The sequence below is a fragment of the Cryptotermes secundus genome, unplaced genomic scaffold (genome assembly GCF_002891405.2).
Source record: "Cryptotermes secundus unplaced genomic scaffold, Csec_1.0 scaffold1054, whole genome shotgun sequence".
Lineage (NCBI taxonomy): Eukaryota > Metazoa > Arthropoda > Insecta > Blattodea > Kalotermitidae > Cryptotermes > Cryptotermes secundus.
In genome coordinates, this window is record NW_019719379.1 from 646,532 (window position 1) to 664,736 (window position 18,205).

Here is an 18,205-nt window from a genome sequence, read left to right on the forward strand (position 1 = left end):
GTGTGTGTGTGTGTATATATAGAAATGTAAAAAAAAAACAATTATATACATGAAATAAACTACTTTTTATTTCTCTCAGTGTAGTAAGGTATATCCAGTTTAAAATCTGTTAACTGAAAGTTCAATCCTTGCATAAACAAATGGGCATGCTTGACAACTGCTCTCATGTTACAGTTTTACTTCAGTTAGGCTATATGCAAATTGAAAGAAAAAACACTCACATGCAACATACAGGTACTCCTTTTATATCAATTCAAAAAATGTGATTTAATTCCAATATTATTAACTAATTTAGACAAATTATTATTAATATTACTTGCTTTAATGTAAACTGCTTGCTGACCATTCAGTGGAGGCGAGGAGAAGTGTGAATAGATTATTGTGTTTGTAGAGGTGGAATGCATTGGAAGAAGACAAAATAATATTTTTTTGATGCCATTTGACCCTCTGTGACTACTTTTTGGAATATAATTATCACTTAAATCAAGGATTGCAAGTACATAATCTCAGTATGTTTCAAGTTCTGCAACAAAGGCATTTCTGCAAAATAAACATTCCTGACATAAGTAGATTCTAAAAGGTTTTGATGATGGTGTGTAACATTCAGAATTACTGGGTTTTGGACTTTTTGGTCCAGTGAGTGAGGTTAGCTCTTTCTAAAGGACCCAACTGAGTAGGTGTCTCCCCCCCCTCTCTTGAGGATGGAAACAGATTCAGTTTCGAAAACGTTGTGTTTTTGAGTTTCTAGAATACCAGATGATGAAAAAGTCCAAAACCCCAGAAATTCTGAGGATTCCTGATATAACATTATTGTTATAAAATATCAAGGATGGATTGATAATTATATTTGTTTGACTTTGAGTTTCTCACAGTGGTGGCTGTGAAAGCACTATCACATCAGCTGTGAGGCTGTATAGTCCGGAAGAATATGGTGAACATCTGACTGACTACATGGCATTATATCCCAGAAGACACTCTTCATCATCATCAATCCAACATGTTAGCCACTACAGACACTCTACCTTATGCACCAGTGAACTATTATTGGTCTACACTGCGTCACATCCCAGAAAACAGCATTCTCGTTATATTTAAACTAGAGAAGCAATCCATGATCAAACAGTCACCCATCATTTCAAGGGAAGAAGGTACATAGCTAAACACCACAAGACCTTCAAGTTGAATGTTATGTCGATTTGCAAACTCAAAAGTAAGAGCAAAAATGGCAGGATGCTATAAATCATGTTGTCTAGAGGAAGGCATAGTATGGGAAATGAATGGTCTCACCTATAATACAATATCCTAGATAATTATAAACACTGGTAAGAAACTTTCTAACAGCAATGAAAGTACTTCTTTTGGCTTATTTTGGACTTCATCCATCATCTGGTATGTAAAAGCCAAAAAAACCACGACGTTTCGGAGACTGGATCTGTCTCCGTCTTCAGGTGGGTAGGGAAGGATAAACCTACTCAGTTGGGCCTGTTAGAAAGAGCTAGTCTCAATCACCTGAAGATGGAGACAGATCCAGTCTCCAAAACGTCGTGTTTTTTTTTTTTTTTGTCGTTTATGTACCTGACGATGGATGAAGTCCAAAACAAGGCAAAAGAAGTACAGTATACACCATCGTCAGAATCCTTTCAAGTCTAGCAATGAAAGTGACTCTGAATCAGATTTAGAAGCCCCCTCCCCTGTTTGAGAATGACTGAAGTTTTAATGGTATAGTTACATATGAAGCTGTTAATCTAACACTGTAATATCTTGGTGCTCAATTCACACATGGAAAATCACTGTCTGATAATCAGAGATAGAATTAAGCGTGGTAGTTAAATTCAATCTGAAACTGACTGTACTATTTTTAGCAGGAAAGAACCAGTGCAAACTAGGGGACCAATGAACAAAACATTGAATAAAAGGAAACAGATGAATTTGTTTTTGTGACCATTAAACCAACAGAGAACATACTCTTGACTAATGTTTGAAAGTAATATCTTCTGAATGTAAAGGCAGCCAGATGACCACTTACTTCCACCCAACATTAATGTTAAGTGTGTGTGGAGATTTACCCTTTATACCACTCTGTACAGCTTCATAGATGATATTACACACTTGGATCCCACACAGTTTAAATTAAATTCATCAAAGCAAGGTACCTTGCCCTGCATTGTTGCATCTAATGGATTATGATACCATGTTGTTTCCTCAAAACTTCCCAACTCTGTTTGGAACTGTAAAATCCATTCAATACTTCTTGTAATAATCTGCGGTTCAATATAAAAGAAGTTCTCCCAGTCTTGAAAGGAAGCATGTTTAAAAATTCGAATCGCCCAAGATGTGAGCCTGCAAAAAGAATCAGTTTTTAAAAACAAATAATGAACATTTACATATGTAAACAGATCACATTCTATTCATATTCTACTTTAGTAAAGAAAGGAATTGCAAGAAGGGCTGTTCTGGGGAAGGTGATAATCATTCTTGTTATCATTACTATTACTGTCACAGTGGGGAATGACCTAATAATAAAAACATATATATAATAGATATTACACTGTTATTAATAAAGAATATAAGTGTACTGTATCAGAAGCTATGAAAATATAATAATTTGTAAGTTGGAATCAAGGAATAGTCTGAAAATGCCAAACAATTCTGCTACTTAATATTCATTGCTTGGCAAGCTGAAAATTTGAAAATTTTAATTATTCAGAACTCATAATTTGAGCTAGAAAAGATGGAAATTGCAATGTGCAGGACAGACTAAACTTTTTAAAACAATAAGTGATGACTGTTAACCATAATACTGGAGTGTCTGCAGCAGTCTGCAGGCAAATGAAAATAATACTAGCAATGATGACAATGACGATAAAGTTGTCAGCATTGTTTTCCTGCTACTAAATAAGAAAATTAAAGATAGAAATGATTGGGTGCAGTTAGAGAGTATATTGAGAATTTAAAATAAGATATCTGGAGTGGGTATATTTTTCTGTACAGAAATTAGCACACCAGAATAGGATATTAAAGATAAACAGATATCAGAGTACTACCAGTGATGAAAAAATAATATTAATTCCAAAGGCAGGATATCAATTCAGCATAAAGCAGGTATACAGAGGAATACTGATTAATTTGATGGAGTTACATATACTGCATTTTGAATCAACACATGGCCAGAAAGAGATACTATATAACTGAGCTGAAACAATAAATAATACTGTTTAACTATACATACCCCATAAAAATGTACAGGGCTCCAAAATTGACAATGATAGGAGAAATATTATAACAAAAAGTAACAAAGTAAAGTAAAGCTATCCCTGTACCAGGCCGTGAAGGCCCATAGGGTTGTGAGACGTTGAGGGTCACACATTATCTAGACAATCAGCTCAAAATGACGGTAAGGTTGCCAGCCTTACGTGCCAGACGTCCCTTATTCCCCAGGAAAATTATTTAATTAATTCCTGGCACACTCTTCTGTTAGAGGCTGAGTGAACCCCAGGGCCATAGTGTGGCTGGAAGGATTAGGTCAATTGAAAAAAATCCAATGACCCCATCAGGACTTGAACCCGTGACCTTCCAGACACATCATAACAAAAACAATATATAAATATCACAGTACAGCATTCATAATGGAGCAGTTTTTTAGTAAACATTTATTTCACAGCATATTGTGAAAAAAAAATAGGCTTGGATTACAAGTTCATACACAAACAAAAACTTTTTTCGTAAAAGTAATAGTAACGATTGTGGAGATGGTGGTGGCAATGGCGAAGTTAGTGATGGTAATAATGGTAATTATGATGAGGACTTCTGTGATGGTAATGGTGATTTTGTGTCAACATGACAAACAATGCAATACATTAATCTGTAAAATGAAGCTTACCAGACACTTGGTTGTGAATTATCCCAGTTCTTAAACCAGCCTCTCCTATCAAATCGTTTCATTACTTGACCAAATATCACATTCACCTCTTCAAGCACTTGTTTGGTAATATCCCACTTCAATTGATTTGTGAGACGGAGGTAGTGAAGTGTCCACACATTAACTGCAAGTTCAAATATTCTTCCATCCGTACCCTTGATTTCTCTTCCGAGCACAACCCCAGTTGTTAGGGGGACTGCAGGAAATGCTGGTCCTATTATGTCACCTATGTAGCGTAATAAAGTTAAATCAACTTCAGAGAAGTTTTATGACAAATTTGAATGATGAGTTGGGAGCAACATGGAAGGAACAGCTTCTTACAGTTCTACACAATCATTTTTATCAAACATTGTATGGTTTTCCTCAGTCTCTCCAAGCGACACAATAGTTTGTCATCAAAATGACAGGTATAAAAATTCACCAATCTAAGGAAATATTTATTATAAGAAGTTCTGTTTTTCTGTGACAATTTGAAAGGAACACATTAGAATAATAAGATAATTAAGAAGATCGATACAGAATTACCAAAATTAGGGGAATATTCCTATTCAGGTAATGTTAATTTGGGACATCACTGTATTTCACAAAGCACCCATGACATAACTGGAGAAAAAGATGCAATAACAACTGGTAAACTGTAAGAGAGATGCAGGGCAATAAGTTATCATCATATTTAGTCTTCATTACAAATTAATTATGAGATCCCTGTTTCAATTTTAGACAAAGAGTATTTCACCACCTACCAGTAATTGTAATGTATCCACTTGTGCTTCCATAAACATAGCGTCGCCATGACTGATATGGAACTATGGGGGATTCCTCCACATATATATCCAGATATTGCAGAACAAGTGCTTTATTTTTTAAATCCAAATAAACTGCTGTGTGTTTGTTAACCATTGCACCTTCACCCTTGAAATATAATTTTACTTTCAAAATGCAACATTCATTAAGCCAAACAAAACTAAATATAATTATTTGTCAGTCTGTAACAGGAAGAACCAGTTTCTTATGTCTACATGTGGAACCTTGTCATTCATGAATCCTAAAGAACAATTTGTAGAAGTAATTTTATTCTGAAAGATGCACATCTGGTTGGTGTTGTGACATTGTATGTATGTATGTATGTATGTATTCTCTAAACCAATAGCAAGGACTAATTGTTATTGTGTATAGATCTGAGTATGCTGGAAATTGTAGCTGAAGAAGAGTTATGGGTTAATAAACTTTGTTCTAATTTCTAAAAACAAGTCAATGAACTTAAATTTTTCATTAACAATACTGAATTGAATAATGGACATTTTCTATTATCACCTGTGCTTTCTATTATGAATATACTTATCATCAAGCAAAATATTGTTAATTTGGCTCAGAAGTATTGGGGTTTTGTACTTTGTTCATCGTCTGGTATTCTAAAAATCAGAGAACACGACATTTTTTAAACAGATCCGGTTTCCGAAATGTTGTGTCCAAAAACCCAATAATTCTGAGTGTTATACACTACTGTCAGAACCCTTTAGAATCTAGTCTTAATTTGGTGTAATACTGACCAAATTTTTGCATTGTTCTAATTGTTCTACTTTTCAGATACTTTTCAAAAGACAGATTTGTATGTCTGGTTTGAATGTATGATAATATTCACAAAAAATATGATTCCTCTTTAGCATGAAATATAACTTCAGCTTTGTTATCTTGTACATATTTTCACAAGGACTGGTTGTAATGAGTCACATCTAGCATTCATGCATTCACTGAAGGCTTGAACTTCCTTCCTCTTATTGCATCTTCCAGAAATGCAACATGTCTTGTCCCTCATGTGTACATTGTACTTTTCGAGAAATATAATTTCTATGAAACCTCGGTTGCAAGAAAGGAAAGCAGTTCAGTTGAGTGTACTATGAGATGGAAATAGCATACGATGTTTGCATGTGGTGAAACAGCAAAATAACAAGATATTAGACAAGAATAGTGTAGTGGCACACAGTGAAACAGCAGTGAACAGTAAGAAACTGGCATCAAGATTGTGATACTGAAAATAACTGCTTACAAGCAAGATAAACGTTACAACAAAAAAGGTAACCCTGCTGTTTCCTACTTTCATATTTCACGTTTATTGCTGCAGACCTAACAAAAATATCCAAAGATACAAAGTTTACTCTGTACCCTTGCCAATATGTACAGTAGTCAAGGCTATTGAAACGAGGTACATACAGCTTCCATCTAAAATTATAAAAGAAGCCTATCCTAAAGATGAAGAGGGTATGTCTCTCTGAAACACTGAGAGCCACCTACCACATTACATGGTGTCAAATAATAGAGGAAAAACAGAGAACAACTAATGGTGAATAATGGGCATCTGTTGCATGGGAGGTGAAGGTGCTTAGAAGACCATCGAGGTAAAGAGTAAGTAAGTATAAAATTATTTAGTTCTTTTTCACATCCATGGTTACAAACCTTGGTTTGTTTCTTCTTGTATTTGTGGCACCCACATGCATGTGCATGTGATTCTGCTTATTGTAATGTATTTATTGTAAGTTCAAGAGATCCAAAGATGGATATAGAAAATGTCTTCAAATAATATATAGCATACAATACATACATAGATATTATATAACTAGACAGTACAATGAATACAACAATAATAAAAGTTATCTATTTAGATATTCATCCACAGTATAAAACGTATGCGTATTCACGAAATTCCTTAATAAAACCTTAAACTTTTTAAAGTTATTAGATGTGTTCTTGATCTCATTGGGCAATTAATTGAATATTTTTATATTCGCACAATAAACTCCTTTTTGATAAATAGTTAAATTAGCTTGAGGTAGATACAAATCTTGTCTTTGTCTAGTATCAATAGTATGAGAATTAATGTTTGATGGAGAAAGAACTTTATTTTGCAATACAAATACTAACAACGAAAATATATTATTATATTTAGGCATCCTGTTGCACTCCATACGATAAATGANACAAAAATATATATTGTGATACAAATGATAAAATATTTAACTCTTTAAATATGTTTCTAAATGAAACTGTATTGCCATATCCCAACATCGCTCTGATAGACTTTTTTTGGAGAAGAAAAATAGTAGAACTATGAGATGAGTTCCCCCAAAAGATGATACCATAGCTCATTAAGGAGTGAAAAAAGGAATNTAATGTTTGATGGAGAAAGAACTTTATTTTGCAATACAAATACTAACAACGAAAATATATTATTATATTTAGGCATCCTGTTGCACTCCATACGATAAATGATATAATGATACAAATTCCGTCCCAAGTGCAGACAATATATTATGTGTCCTTGATCTTGCTCCTCTACACTACATGTTTCGNTATATTGTGATACAAATGATAAAATATTTAACTCTTTAAATATGTTTCTAAATGAAACTGTATTGCCATATCCCAACATCGCTCTGATAGACTTTTTTTGGAGAAGAAAAATAGTAGAACTATGAGATGAGTTCCCCCAAAAGATGATACCATAGCTCATTAAGGAGTGAAAAAAGGAATAATAAATTACATTTAAAGCTGAAATAGACATATAACATATCATATTTCTAATTACTTAACAAGACTTATTTTTTTACAAATAAATCAATGTAATTCTTCCATATTGAGGCACTATCAACTATAACTCCCAAGAATTTAGTACTGAAGGTACTGTTGATAAACTTATTATTATATGTGTAGTATCATCAACACCAAAAGAATATAATAGCGAAAAGTTTGTGAAACAGTGCACAAGGTTCTGGATAACTCTACATTGTAATTTTTCTGGCATAAATGCCATTATTTACACGGGTTACTTACAAGTACAGTAATGTTGTGTACAAGTTCAATTCTGCCAACTTGAGTCATGGCTGAAATGGTTACTGAAATATCTCCTTGTTCCACAACAGGAGCAATTGGCATGTCCACATGTTGCTGTGCTCCAGCTGGTAGCTGCAGAACAGAAATGATCAGTTTTCATACCTTTTCTAAAGTCTCTTATATGAGCATTGAATAAATTAAATATGTTACAAATACAGTTGCTTTTGAGTTTTAAAAGTTTCTCTAGATGTTGTTACAAAGAGTTCAAGAGCTTCCAAAGAGGATGAATTTGCCCTGCTTGAATGCATAAACATTATCTTCTAACAGGAAATTGTTTTTTATCGTAAGAGCTACTTTACACTGGATGACACACCCCCCCGGTATTCATTGGATGATCTAATGGAAGGCTGATGGTTCCCAAAGATATTATAAAATTATTGTGAAGAAAGAATCCTAATTCTCGTCTTAGAATTACTGGACTTTTGGGCTTTGTCCATCAGAACATATTCCAAGAACTTGAGAACATAACATTTTAGAAACTGGATCTGTTTCCTTCCTCAGGTAAGGAGGGAGACAACTATTCTGTTGTGTCCCTTTGGAAGAGCCAACCAAGGCATTTTATAAATGACCCAACAGAGTAGGTGTCTCCCCTTTTCATCTGAGGACAGATACAAATCCAGTTTCCAAAATGTTGCATTCTCTAATTTTTAGAATATCAGACAATGGACGAAGTCCAAAAACCCAGTAATCCTGAGTGTTACACATCATTCTCAGAACCCCTTATAATCTAGTCTTATCAGAAACTGAATTTTGGTCATCCTGTATACAGCTACGGGCTGACCTAATATGGTCCATCACATTTAATTACTTACGTAAACTAGATGCTGATGATCTCCCCCTGAAAGCCTTGCACCATAACTTGTGACAATGCCGCCTTCTTCCACATGGACAAATTTGTATTGAGGGGAGGTATGGAGAGTCAAAACAACGAACATCTCATATGGCTCATTGTTCAAAAGCAGCAGCCTCAAGCCAATCTGTTCACCACGACGACACATAGTGGGACCTTCAATGTGCATCATAAAGGGCCGAGTACTGGAAAACTAAACACAAATATCTTTACAGCTTTTTCCATGCTACAAAAAAAAAAAAAAGAAGTTCTGGACAAATCTCATAATGCCTATTTTCCCATTACAGAGAATTCTAACTGTAAATGTCATATGTAAGCAAAGCACATTTATAACCCAATAACAACAAATAATTTAGCTCATGGGAGACAGCAGGACCAGTAATATTAATTTTCTACTTGAGAACTTGTTATTTCTACAGTTTCTGTGTTGAATTTGTATATAAAATTGAAGTTTACAACATCCTCATTCTTTTTTTCTTTTTTTCTTTTTTTTTTAATTTTGACTTCCAAACAATGCAGAATTTGTATGTATATCTATGGTCTACTTCCAAACCAAATTTCAGATTCCTAGTTCCAATGGTCCATTAGCTATTACCATCCAACCAAACCATAGGGTTTATGTAGCTGCCACGTTGTTCTGCATTCTACAAAGGAACAAATGTTGCATATTTTTCAAAGATCTCTTACCATACATCATTTCAATACCTTTTATTAAGCGGAAATACTGTCACTCCAGTCTTGCAAGTTCTTGCACCCACATTATTCTTATTACTGACTGTAAGATATTACAATGCGCAGGACTGGAGTGGCCTCCAATGCCATATGTGTATGCCAGATTCCTTGAAAATTCATCAATTTGATCAAAAGTTGAAAAGGGGCAAACATGTGAACAGATGCACATAAGCATGTGCTCTGTGTGTGTGTGTGTGTGTGTATGTATGTATGTATATATATATGTATATATACATATATATATTCATATATATATATATATATATATATACACACAATATATATTGTGATATGCTGCGCTATGGAGGACACCCTTCACCCCACCCCCCACCAGCGGTGACGTGCCGAGCAGAGCCAAAGTGAGCCAAGTCCAAACACAGCCTTTGCTAGGCAAAGCGAGTAAACAGCAGTGATGTAACATGGAACGCTGCAGTTGCTACGTAGCCATAAACAACTCCCAACAGCATTGCTAGGCTATCGGCAAACACGGCGACTAGGTAACAAGGAAGCGAGGCATTTCCCGTTGTCCGGCTGAGGGTTTATAAGAGAACTACACAGCCTACGGAGACAGTTAACGTGTAGCCGTCCCCGGAGACAGTTAAAGTGTATCAGCCGCCGAAGTGAGTTCTCAAGGCAGCAGCCTACGAGTTGAGTTGGAATCTAGCCAGCAGTGAGCAGTTAGTGTGTGAGCCAGAGCAACACAGTTGGAATCTAGCAGCAGTCGCAGAAAGAAGAACCGGATGCGTGTGATAATCAGGGATAGTTTGTGATAACTGAGAAGTAATTGGGAGAGTGTAACACAGTGACACTTATATAGCTCCCGTACTGTGAATATGTGTAGACTACTGAAGATAGAGTGAACAGATTATTGCGAATAGGGTTATAAAGTGTGAAACCCCGCAACAGTGCGACGAAAGAGTGAAGAGATTATTGCGAATAAGGTTATAAAGTGTGAAACCCCGCAACAGTGTGAAGACAGAGTGAAGACAGAGTGAAGACATTATTGCGAATAGGGTTATAAAGTGTGAAACCCCGCAACAGTGTTATAATCAATTGTAGTTACGACTTGTAGGTTGTTAAATAAACCAATTAACAATCTGAACAGCGTCTTCAGTCAGGAAACATGTTACAATATATATATGGTGACCTCATAAGCCTACTTTTTTTCTGAAGAAAGGAAGTAGACTATTTGTTGTGCAACTGTCCAAAATTATATCTTTTCATAGACAAAAAGTTTGTAGGAAAAATTATTACCGCTATTAGTAATATTAAATACTTGCTGCAATTGGTGTGTTGATGGTGGTGAAGCCTCGAATTCTGCTGAGAGTGAAGCCTGTGAAATACCATTCATCTGCAACGGCTGGCATATCCATTGTAAAAAACTCCTCCCCTCCGAAGTCTGCATTCATCTCCTTCCAGCTCCAGTCATTACCTGCAGTGTCATACAACTCCTAGAAAACATAAAATAGTTACAACAGTTCTAGCTCCTTGAAACTAAACTGCAGATTCCTCTACATAAAGAGCAAACATGCTTTGTTGTCTTACATGATTTATTCATTTGACAAATGGTAATAACATTACAGACTACTGTTAAAGTCATATACTTCAAACATGATACAACAAATCAAAATCAATTAGATTTTTTAAATTAACTGCAGATCTCACCTAAGCATATATAAGACTATTTATACTTCTCTGATAAATTGTCATCAGGAATGTTACTATATTTTCCTCCACACCTGGTAAGGTCAGATGATTATGTGAGACTTCAAGCATAATCATGACCCACTGATGTGATTAATTATGCACGAGCCAATATATGAGTAGTCTGTGTATAGCATGAGACCAAGAACTTAATTTATGCTTACATCAGATCGGCTCATTCTCAAAATTCTGTATTCATACTGGTCATCATCTTGTAGAGGGCCTGCAACACACCACCAGCATGAACACTAAAATGTTACATGCATGTGAAACATTACCCACATACAGGTAAGGGCTGATATCAAAATATGAACTCATGAAAGTATTAATTTACATGAAAAACATGAACATATTTAGTGCATCTACAAACAGATTTAAATAGAAGGCTCAGAGATTTGTTATTTTTTGTGTGTCTGTACTTCAAACAGAATATTTCATAAGTGATATATCTGATTTGCCCCAATAACATTTACTGCTTGTGGACTTCAGAATGTAGTTTTAGTAGGAATTTTTACTGTTCATTATGAAGCACAAAATAGCTGCAGTATATGTGTTAAATTTCCCTTCATGAGGACTCACAGATCTCTAAAGTGTCATCAACTGAAGTTATGCCATCGTAATTACTTGCATTCTATTTGCCACTAAACTGATAAATAATGTTAATGCACTTCCAAAGATATTTGAATATGAGTAGATTCCAGATTTTTTAAGAGAATATTAACTTTTCAATATGACAAGTTTAATTTATTTCTATGGTATCTGCATAAATGAAACTTCCTTTAGTACATTTATGTATATTTGCCTGAACACTTCTGTGAATGAACACCACATTGCACCACATCCCCACCCACACTACAACTGCAAAAAATCTACCACTCTTGTAACATAAGTTGTACTTTTTAAATTATTTATTAGTAGTCATATTGTTTTATGACATTAAGTGCTGATATTTACAATATCCATAATTATCAATAATTTTCATGAACTTTCTTACTTAGACAGTTTAGCAAAGTAATTCATCATTGTGTTTCCTTTTTCCTGAAAACAAAGTGATGAATCAATTTCCAGTTTAATAAAAAATATCCTTCAGTAACATTAAACATGCTCCAAAAAATTGTAATAAAATAGCATTCCCAATATGACTGACCCCACAGGTGTTATGAACGCAGTGCAGTCTGTGATATATAGCACAATTAAACATGAAGTCCTGGAAGAAATAATCACTACTTTTCTCTGATATGTCATGGACCACATACAAAAAGCCACATCAAACCGTTCTTCTGTTGTTGCCAGTGTATTTGTCACTGTAGTAACATTTTTACTGAGCCATAAACTACCAATGATAGGGGGAGACACAAACAGACACACAGAATAATAGGAGGGATTTATTAAGTAAGCTGTTGTGATATTACAGCAACAACAAACCCGTATACTTGGTCACCAAGCACCAAAATTTTCATTATGGAGCTTAATGTTATCTGGTGTATTATATTAATGTTTTCCATCTCCACATATGAACAATTTTAAGATCTCCAGCTTTCATTCCAGTTCTATCATGCATTTAACAGCTTCTGCTGATGGTAAAACCAGATGCCTTTTATATTCAAATAAAGATTATTCACCAACAGAAATGCGTGGAACATATCTCCAAAACACTCAGTAAGTGTGCATATGTGCTTGAGGGTTTATGAAACAAGCAAAAATGGCTGAATACTGTAAAGTACCATATTCTGAAAAATCTGAAATGGATTTGCAAAGGTAACTACTGAATGATTCCATCACAACATGAAAAGTCTGTGAAATTAATATGTATTTCACATTCACGCAATAAATGTACTATATTACAGTCATACTTTTATTTACATAATTGTTCCTCAAATATGGAAGTGGCATCTAAGTCCATAGAGAATTTGCTAGGGCCTGGTTTAGAAATTTAACAACACAAAGGAAAACTCTCCCTGCTTAAATGGGTATAGCAAAAATCTGAAGTGTACAGTTTTTCTGATGGCCTAAATTGTGCAGATGTCAAAAAACAGTGTCAGGTTGAGATATGATATATGTTTGTCATTTTAAGAAAGAGAACAAAATGCATACAGTGATCTGAGAAGATGAATTAAAATAAGATAATTAAAATAACAGTTCATGCATCTCACTGACATGTTCAATATGATCAGATGTTTAAAAAGTACTCATGACAAATAAATCTCACAGTTATATACTTTAGATGTTATGTGCTTGACTTGTTGGTAAATAATATTTTAATCTAGCATTTATACTTGATTATTAAAAATTATAATATTTTGATAGTAGACGGCACTCAAGTATACTTGATGTCCGATCATTCAGGGCAGCAGACTGTGATACTGACCGCTACTTGGTGGTGGCAAAGTTAGGGAGAGACTGGCAGTGAGCAAACAAACAACACACTGAGTTCATATGGAGAGGTTCAATCTCAAGAAATTAAACAAGGTAGAGGGTAAAAAACAGTATCGTGTTGAAACCTCAAAGAGGTTCACAGCTTTGGAAAACTTGGAAATTGAGGTGGATGTTAATAAACGTTGGGAAACTATTAGAACGAATATAAAAATGTCTGCCAAAGAGAGTCTAGGTTATTATGAACTGAAGAAGCATAAGCCATGGTTCGATGAAGGATGCTCAAAATTATTAGATGAAAGAAAGCAGGCCAAATTGCAGTGGTTACAGGATGCAAGTGAGTTAAATGGGGATAATCTTGAACAATATAAGACGTGAAACCCGCAGGCATTTCAGGAAAAAAAAGAGGGAATATCTGAAAGACAAAATTGATGAGCTTGCAATGAACAGTAAGAACAAGAACATTAGAGACCTGTATAGAGGAACAAATGACTTTAAGTGGGGTTACCAGCCTAGCAGTAACTTAGTGAAGGATAAGAATGGTGATCTGCTTGCAGATTCCCACAACATTTTGAATAGGTGGAGGAACTAATTTTCATTCATTCATTTTTATTTGTTCACAAGATCTACATTTCGCGATATTGCCTCAGATATAGAACACGTCTCTCAGTTATTGAATGTACATAGGGTCAGTGCTGTTAGACAGACAGAAATCCATACAGCTGAGCTGTTAATACCTGATCCTAGCCCTTTTGAGGTTGAGAGTGCTATTGCAAAATTGAAACGGTATAAATCGCCAGGTAGTGATCAAATTCCAGCAGAACTTATTCAAGCAGGAGGTGAAATATTATGTTCTAAGATCCACAATCTAATTACTTCTATTTGGCATAAGGAAAAATTGCCTGATCAATGGAAGAAGTCTCTTATTGTACCAGTTCATAAGAAGGGTGATAAAACTGACTGTAGTAATTATCAGGGGATATCACTGCTATCAACTTCATATAAAATTTGGTCCAATATTTTTCTTTCAAGGTTAAGTCCATATATAGATGAAATTATTGGGGATCATTAATGTGGGTTTTGACATAACAGATCAACTACAGATAAGATCTTTTGCATTCATCAGATATTGGAGAAAAAATGGGAGTACAATGAGACAGTACATCAGCTATTCATAGACTTCAAAAAAACCTATGATTCAGTTAGGAGGGCAGTATTGTACAATATTCTGATAGAGTTTGGGATAGTCATGAAACTAGTTAGGTTGACTAAGATGTGTTTAAATGAAACGTATAGTAAAGTCCGTGTAGGCAAATATTTGTCTGATAAATTTCCTATCCAGAATGGTCTAAAACAAGGAGATGCTTTATCACCACTCCTTTTCATCTTTGCCTTAGAATATGCAATTATGAAGGTCCGGGGAAACCAAGTGGGACTGAAATTAAATGGGACACATCAGCTGTTGGTCTATGCTGATGATGTGAATCTAGTGGGTGATAATGTAGATACCATAAAGAAAAACAAACAAACTTTAATTGATGCAAGTAAAGAGAATGGTCTAGAAGTAAACACAGAAAAAACCAATTAGATGTTACTGTCTCATCACCAAAATGCAGGGCAAAATCATGACATAAAGACAGGAAACAGATATTTTGAAAATGTGGCACAGTTCAGATATTTGAGAACAAGGATAATAGGTCGAAACCTGATTCAGGAGGAAATTAAGAAACGATTGAACTCGGGTAATGCTTGCTACCATTCAGTCCAGAACCTTTTTGTCTTCTCATCTGCTGTCCAAAAACATAAAAATTAGAATATACAAAACTATAATTTTTCCTGTGGTTCTGTATGGGTGTGAAACTTGGTCTCTGACATTAAGGGAGGAACATAGACTAAGGGTGTTGAGAAGAATATTTGGACTGAAGAGGGATGAAGTGACAGGAGGTTGGAGAAAACTGCATAATGAGAAGCTTCATAATTTGTACTCTTTTCCAAGTATAATTAGAATGATCAAGTCTAGGAGGATGAGGTGGGCAAGTCATGTAGCATGAATGGAGGAGGCTAGGCATGTGTATAGAATATTGGTGGGAAAGCCAGAAGAAAGAGACCACAGGGAAGATCAAGGCATAGGTGGGTAGACAATATTAAAATCGATCTCAGAGAGATAGAATGGGATGGTATGGATGGGATAGATCTGGCTCAGGAAAGGGACCATTGGAGGGCTCTTGTGAACACGGTAATGAACCATCGGGTTCCATAAAATGCTGGGAAATTTTTGAGTAGCTGCAGAATTGACAGCTCCTCCAGAAGGGCTCAGCTCCATGAGTAAGTAAGTAAGTAAGTAAGTAAGTAAGTAAGTAAGTAAGTAAGTAAGTAAGTAATATGCTCTTGAAATATTTAATGCAATGAGACCACTTCTTTTTAGGTGATAATGATTAAAACTTTTCCCTAGAAATATATTTCCTGGTACTCTCAGGCTCTGTTTTAGTTCAAAGGCCAAAACCTACAATGCAGCAACAGATGTGACACTTTCAGCAAGTTTCCTGGTATGAATCAATTGCTTGCTAGTATATGTGCTGACAGAAGAAATTATTGATAACAATGAAACCTTGGTTTCCTCAACATGGATATTTTTGATCAGATGAATAACTACTGACTGTTCTGGGAACATCCTACAAGAAATTAAGTTGGTAACAGGTAACAGTACAAGAGATTAAACTGATAACAGGCATTAACAGTAATATATAATTATCAAAATGGTGTAATATAAACTTACAATCACTTTCATCAGACCAGTCTGCACAGTCATTATATCCATCACACATCTTGGTTGACAAGAAGCACCCTTCACTGAAACATGGCTTATAACCTTTCTTCTCATGACAAGAATCTGCAAACGAATTGTACATGGTTGTTAAACACACTTTATTGATAATAACTGCTCTGTTCGACACTGCCCATACTGTCATCTGATTGAGGGACTATAGATGGGGTTTGGATTGGTGATCAGATTTATTGAATATTTACAGAACCTAACTACAAATAACTATGAGTCTCACTGGGTTACGCACTCCAAAGATCAGTGTAACTACAGCACTGTCCCTAGTCTCAGCATGGACTGCACAGAAAATGTCTCTTGCATAATTGAATTTATTCCCTAGCACTGGCTGTTGTACTGTTGCCTGTCTACGCAGCCGTTACTTGGCATTGGGTCTACATGTCACAATATTTCTTAATGTCACTGACAGTGTCAGGCACATGGTTGTAACTTGGCATGAGTGTTTAATGATTGCATATATACTGCTATTTTCTGCTTGACACTTTTAGCAGTCTGATTATTTCTGTACACACATTTAATTTGTGACAATATTCTGAAGCCTGCTACAATGTGCTGTACACAAAGAAGAAGAAGAAGAGGAAGAAGAAGAAGGAGGAGGAGGAGAGAAATTGGTAAGGTAAATGTCTTTCATTCTATATTTCGTCTAGATATGAGGGTTTACTTCATCCCAGAAAGCAGTCACAACATCTACTGATCATTGTGGTTAAGTATTTGGGAATCCTCCTTTGTCTTTAGGAGGTCTTCACTTTTGATCCTTAGTTCAGAATCTGGCTATCATGACTGAAGTTTTCCTTAGTCACTCCCATAAAATACAGAGAGTGCAAATAAATAAATATAAATAAAGCATATGATTGCATCAGCAGCAGCAATAATAATGAGGTTCCCCTCATTATATGCTATGTTCTCTCAGTGAGGAGAATGGTTCTATAAGTTATTCACTAGCCCATGATAGTCACATTAATGTGTCTCCTGTTCCTGCTTCCCATATTTTGTTGTTTTAACTCCTTCCATGGTGAGTTCTTTTGAGCAATAATGCTTTGCATACTTTCATGATAGCTCATCAATATAGCCTGTGGCATTCTCAACAAACTGCAGAAGCATCTTCACTATAACATAAAGATATTCAGGGCAGCAGAAGGCAGTTTAAATTTGTATATGTCATGAGAAACATGGAAACAGATAATGTATCTGAAGAAATAAAATAAACAGTTAAATACTTTATTAAGGACACTTGACCCAGAAGAAATAAAAAATTGAATTAAGTATGACAGAGACATTCAGTTGATAAATCTGTTTATTCTGATGAAATATAATAATACTGCTTACCAGTTAATTTTCTGATTGGTAGATATGCATCAGTAAAGATAACTACACCAGAAAATGTTAATGTCTCATAGCTATTCTTTCCATAGCTCATCCTTGAGAAATATGAAACCTCATCTGGAAGTAATCCTTGTCTTGACCTCCACTTTACTTTAGGTTCTGCTCTGAAAGAAGAGAAAGAAGGGTAAACTGATCATGGAAAGAATTTTCTGCAAACTGTAATTATTGTATGAAAGAGCATACCTTGTGAAGTTTTCAAATGCATAAAAGCTCTCTGTGACACGAGATCTGTTAATATCATTTCCAGCTTGCATAAAGTATGCAGTACTTCTCACTGAATTTATTCCCATGAAGGCTCCAGCTTTGGCAGTCATTACAGCTTGTGCTGTCTTCTTTGTGTGGTCTTTGCCTTGATTCACCACAAGAGTTATCTAGAGGAACAGAATACCAGTTAAATGTTATTTTTGTATATGCAATAATTTATATGGTTCCTCCTTTGAGATTTATGAACTTCTTTGTAGGAATGACAGTAGATTACGAGAATAATGTTAATATTATGCATGGATTTTGTATAAAG

At 35.1% G+C, this 18,205-nt stretch overlaps 1 protein-coding gene across 4 annotated transcripts in view; it reads right to left on the reverse strand.

Annotated features, from left to right (window-relative positions):
- LOC111866059 (CD109 antigen) overlaps nt 1-18,205 on the reverse strand; it is a 77,410-nt gene that overhangs the window by 11,532 nt on the left and 47,673 nt on the right. For all 4 annotated transcript variants that reach the window (XM_023854610.2, XM_023854619.2, XM_023854602.2 and 1 more), the window contains 10 exons: nt 17,872-18,059; nt 17,632-17,792; nt 16,243-16,356; nt 11,258-11,316; nt 10,670-10,840; nt 8,620-8,850; nt 7,748-7,879; nt 4,663-4,831; nt 3,881-4,145; nt 2,154-2,340 (listed from right to left, as the gene is read on the reverse strand). In XM_023854610.2, the coding sequence (XP_023710378.1) occupies nt 2,154-2,340; nt 3,881-4,145; nt 4,663-4,831; nt 7,748-7,879; nt 8,620-8,850; nt 10,670-10,840; nt 11,258-11,316; nt 16,243-16,356; nt 17,632-17,792; nt 17,872-18,059 (1,677 nt within the window). The remainder of the gene's footprint in view (nt 1-2,153; nt 2,341-3,880; nt 4,146-4,662; nt 4,832-7,747; nt 7,880-8,619; nt 8,851-10,669; nt 10,841-11,257; nt 11,317-16,242; nt 16,357-17,631; nt 17,793-17,871; nt 18,060-18,205) is intronic.